The following is a 5,203-nucleotide window of genomic DNA, read 5'->3' on the forward strand; positions in this document are numbered from 1 at the left end:
AGGAAATGTGTTTTTGACTAAACGTGAAGTATCGACTCATGAGCGATAAAAAGGACTCTGTCTTTAAGATGCGAACCTCGAATATGATGTTGAATATATTCCATCAGGACCAAAAGAAAAGCGATTAAGGATGTTAAAATCCATCTGAACTAGCTAAACTCGATCCAGAGTCCAAAAATGTTTACAAAAAGAATTTAATTGACAAGTATGCTAATCGTCCTAATAACTTAAAGCGACATGTGCTATTGCTGACTTTGCTTCCACTATACTTATCCAAAGAAAAACGAAAATGAAGAAGAAGATGAAGTTAATGAATCTGACAATGAAACAGAAACTATCGAGATTAATGCTGAATATCCAAAACAATTACATTGAAAAATGGCATGGGGAAAATGAGAAAAAGAAGCCGCGCGTGTGTAATCCGATCATAAAGTTAGTAAACTTCAAGATAGAAATAATTACTACTTGTACTTCTCCAATTATACATGCCTTGGGAAAATATAGATACCATTAAGGAGATTGTGCAACATTTGAAGAAAAATTCTTGAAGTTGAAGAGGTATTATGCCAAACATTTTAAAACATGATTCTAATTTAACCAACCAAATGAAATAGACCTGGACGAAATACCCGTTATGATAACTCTGACTCAGAAAGTAGCAGTGAGATGAACAAGGCAACGATATGTGTATTTCATCCAGATTTGATAAGACTTTGATCAAGACAAGGAATCTAATGGAATCGAATGAGGAACCCCTTGATACCATTTACTGTGACAAATCAAAATCCTGCTATGCCGCGTGATTTATTTTACAATATGTGTTCTAATTTTAACGAAAAACAGAAAAACTTTTTTAATTACATATTAAATATGTCGTGACTCCTTAAATAGCTGAGAAAAACAATTCCCTTGAAAAACCGACCCATTAGAATTCTATTAAGTGGTGGTGCAGGTGTTGGAAAAAGTTTCTTAGTAAAAGCTTTGACTGAACAGTTGAGAAAGATCTTGAAAGAGCCTGGTCAAAATTGTGACACCAACCATCTGTTCTTGTAACTGCATCAACTGGTAAAGCAGCAGCAAGCATTGACGGAACCACCTTGCACTCAGTGTTGAAACTACCGATATATGGAAAGGGACATACGTTATTAATAAATCACTCAGCAATTCAAATATGCAAAATCTGAGAGTAAATTTAAATACTTAAGGATTCTTATAATTGACGAAATCTCTATGATTGGTGACAAAAGTTTTGATGATTTGAATTTAAGATTGCAAAATATCAAAGAAAATAAGATTCGTTTGTGGCATTCCTTGTTATTGATTGGAGACTTTTTTCAGTTGACACCTGTTGGTCAAAACTCAATATACGACCAAAAAGGTTTAAGATTCGCATGGACGAATTCCAACTTTACGAGTTAGAGGAAATAGTTAGACAAGTGGAGATTCCGAATTCGCTGAATTACTTAATAGGCTTCGTGAAGGTAAACACGTCAGCTGATATCGAAAAAATTCATCTTTCGAACAAACTGATACAACTGAATGGCCGCCTGAGAATTCATGAAAATGTACATAACTAACCGACTAAAGATCAGCAAAATTCTCTTGCTTGAGACAATGTAAAGAATGGGGTAAAAACATCTCTTTAGCAAAAGATGAGTCAAGAACTAAAGTTAGCTTAAAGAAAGATATGCCAATCAATGAGACTGCAGGCTACCAAAGGAATTGACGATATGTTGGAGCTAGAGTCTGCTCACAATCAACAAAGATTTGAAGATAAATTGATTATGGCTCAACCGGGATAGTTCGATACATTCAAGGGCTAGAAACCAACAAACCCTCAGGTATGATATGGTTCAATTGACAATCCCTCATCTGGTAACAAACTGAAAGACTCGAGATTAAAATATGATACAAATCATGCGTTCCTATTACCCAGAAACAAAAACTTTTAAATTCAATGACATTGAAATTACAAGAAAAACAGTTCCCATTGATTGTTGCATTTGCTACTACGATTCACAACGCACAAGGTAGTACATTGGAAATACGCTAGTGGGAATTAGATCATCAACTAGAAGTGGGGAAGGGTTAACACCAGTTGGACCAGGGCTTCTATACACGCTACTTTCTCGTGCCACATCTAGTAACAATATACATTTATTGAATTTCAAGCCTGGATAAACATATTGTTGTAAATAATAAGGCCCTAAAAGCAATGGAGGAAATGAGATCGAATAAGGCTTTATTGTAACTCATCCGTTGGAAGAATGCACGGTCCAACTTGTGTCTTTTCAATATTATATCATGGAATATGCATATGAGCATTTCCTATCTCAAGAAATTTACACCTCTACATGCTGCTTGCTATGTTTTACAGAACTGTCGAAATACTGCCCAAAAGGGTAGAGGATAATCCAAACTTATCTCCTTGGGAAAAATACACAAACAAACTGACATGGACAGCATAACTTATGATACGAATCATGTTCAAATAATTCAGTTATTAAATACAGTTAGTAACATAGAATTACTTCCGTCTTGGTCCTGGTTCAATGGGGAAATATTTTACTCGTTTTAATTTACAGACCTCCGCAAGTTCATTCCTTGTTATACAGTCGCTGCAAATCGACTCGATAAATTGACGCAAATTGACGTTGCCACATTCGACAGTAATTCTTGTGATTTCAACTTGCCTGATAACAGAAAATGATCTGAATAATTATTACACCGCATATCTTTTCCAGGCGTTGTCAATATCCCACTCATATCGATGGAAAATATTTTAGATCTCATCTTCCAAAATAATTGCTCCGATGCAGCAGGTGGAGCCATCTCCTTTCAGTCTCACTTTGCTTTTTGTTAACCTCATTCTACTCTTAGATTTTCATATGATATAAAATTCGAATTCATCTGTTATTTAATGTATATTTTGTTTAAATGTAAAATGTATATATAGGACTTGTAAATAATAGATTGAGTTTGTAATTATGCTCCCCCTTCCCCATCCCCAACTCGCCACATGAATCGCAATTCTATGATGAAATGAAAACTGAAAAATGTAATCAAGTTTATTCTTACTTCAGTTTTAATTTATTTCTGAACGATTGTTTACAGTGTCAGTATTTTTTTGCTTTTAATAAACACTGTCTCTTTCAAGATTTTATGCTCTGTGGATTTATACCTTTCATGTTTTAAAGAATTTATTGCTGCCTTAAATTTTCATTCTTTCATTATAATGTTCATAGTTAAATGTACATGTTTTACCAGGTAGGTCCATAAAAGTATCGCTTGTTATCATAATTTTTTTTTTGATAGACAAAGAAAATTGATTAAAAGAGAATCAAAACGAGATGAGAGAGGGGCCTTCCAATGCAACTATTGATTGGAATCCTCTTGGAGAGGTCTACTATCGGTATGTTCTTTCACTTCTTTGTTCTTTGAGCATCAACTCTATTTTCATAATGAATGTAATTTTAGCAGATTACCAAGCCACCAAACATTTAGCCAAGAAAGAACTTAACTCAATTTTTCATAAACAACCTTAGAACGCCAGAATGATGCCACAAATCATCAATTGTATTTTTAAAACTTTTTAAATTTACTTTTTACAGGAAAGTTGAAGTTTACTCTATGTTATGGAAAGATCGTGTGGATTTAAACAAATATGTGGCGGCTGGAGGAACTTATGGTGGACCTATAGGTATGAATGCACTTTTCTCATAGGAACTGCAATAAAGTAGCTGTGATGAGTAGAGGTCATCCACATTGTAGTATATACTCAATAATTTTCCAAATTTTTGACGCCATCCTACCCTCTTGTATGCAGAGAACAATAGAAATGACGTCATTCAAATGATAGATGTACGCTTTTGCTAAACCTATTTCCCGCTCTTCACTGCGTACTTTCTATTTGGATGGCCCTGTAGCTCTATAGGAAATCCTTTTTGCCTTTGGTAGAAAGTTTTCTTCTCGCATAATCTCATAATGATATGGTTGTTATAAAAACAATTTATAATATTGAATTGATGAAGTTTTTAGGTTATTTTAATGTATTGTTCTTTTTTTTACACAGCTCTTGTGAAAAAGGATGCAGCATCTGGAGCAACCAACCAAAAACCAGTTATATATATTTTCACTGCAGCAGGACAAGAGCAAGCTGCCTTTAAGGTATACCTTAATTATGATTTATAATATGCAAGCAGTTGCTTCAGGCTGACCCTGTATCAAATTCATAAAAAGTGAAACTGAAGTCAGAAAAAATTAGGGTGAAAAGAGTAGGAATTTTGAAAATAATTAGATCAAATTCTTTAAGATTTTTTGAAATTAAATACTTTTCATTTCTAGTGGGATGGTGGTAAACTCATTCAAATGGGTTGGTCTTCTTCAGAGGAGTTAATTTGTGTCAGTGAAGATGGCGCTGTTTTTATGTACGATATGTTTGGAAGCTATATCAAACAATTTTCATTTGGAAACGTAAGTTTTTTGTCAAATGTATGCCTCTTCATTATAATTTATATCAATCTAGAGTAGATCTTTATTCTCAAACATATGTCCTTCTTTGATCAGTATATACACAATATAGATTTCCATAACATGTTTAAAGATCCCTTTTTTCCACAATATAATTGTAACTTCTTCATTTGATATTTACACAGGAGGTACAAAGATCATATGTCTTACGGGCTGAAGTGTTTGCAAGTCATTTTGGTACTGGGGTCTGTGTTTTGTCTGGAGATTACCAATTCTTTGTCATTAATAATGTCAATGAATGTTAAAGTTAAAAGGCTGCAAAATCCATTTCGTGAGTAGCTGCTCATAATTCTTGATTTTCGAGGCCATACATAAGCATTTGGCCATGTTCTAACAATTATAGAGAACTGGCGCCAAAGGACAGTTTTTCAAACAATAATCTTTGAACAATATTCAATTTGGCAAGTTGAACCCCCTAATAGTGATTTATGTTGATTTGTAGTAGGGGGCCAAGCCTGGGGTCCTGTGACATCTTTATTACGACCTAGCCATTTCTGGTCTATTCCAAAGAACAGTATATTACAAGATATATTTGAGAGGGAGGACCCGGATTATGCCCGGGAAAACATTTTATGACCAAAATAGTGACGCCATAGGCAAAACTGCAAGGGTAAAAAAGGGCTAGGAAAATAGCTGATTTTCAAAAGTCAAAATAAACGAAAATGATTGGTAC

At 34.2% G+C, this 5,203-nt stretch overlaps 1 protein-coding gene across 1 annotated transcript in view; it reads left to right on the forward strand.

The window, feature by feature from the left end:
• The first annotated feature begins 3,307 nt into the window (after positions 1-3,307).
• Positions 3,308-5,203, forward strand: part of LOC136816503 (vacuolar protein sorting-associated protein 16 homolog) — a 9,863-nt gene continuing 7,967 nt past the window's right edge. The window contains exons 1-5 of the mRNA XM_067072845.1: positions 3,308-3,412; positions 3,612-3,700; positions 4,073-4,167; positions 4,345-4,473; positions 4,656-4,770. Coding sequence (XP_066928946.1) covers positions 3,351-3,412; positions 3,612-3,700; positions 4,073-4,167; positions 4,345-4,473; positions 4,656-4,770 — 490 coding nt within the window. The 5' untranslated portion in view covers positions 3,308-3,350. The remainder of the gene's footprint in view (positions 3,413-3,611; positions 3,701-4,072; positions 4,168-4,344; positions 4,474-4,655; positions 4,771-5,203) is intronic.

This window comes from Clytia hemisphaerica, unplaced genomic scaffold (assembly GCF_902728285.1).
Source record: "Clytia hemisphaerica strain Z4C2 unplaced genomic scaffold, Clytia hemisphaerica genome assembly, whole genome shotgun sequence".
In the NCBI taxonomy this organism is placed as follows: Eukaryota; Metazoa; Cnidaria; class Hydrozoa; order Leptothecata; family Clytiidae; genus Clytia; species Clytia hemisphaerica.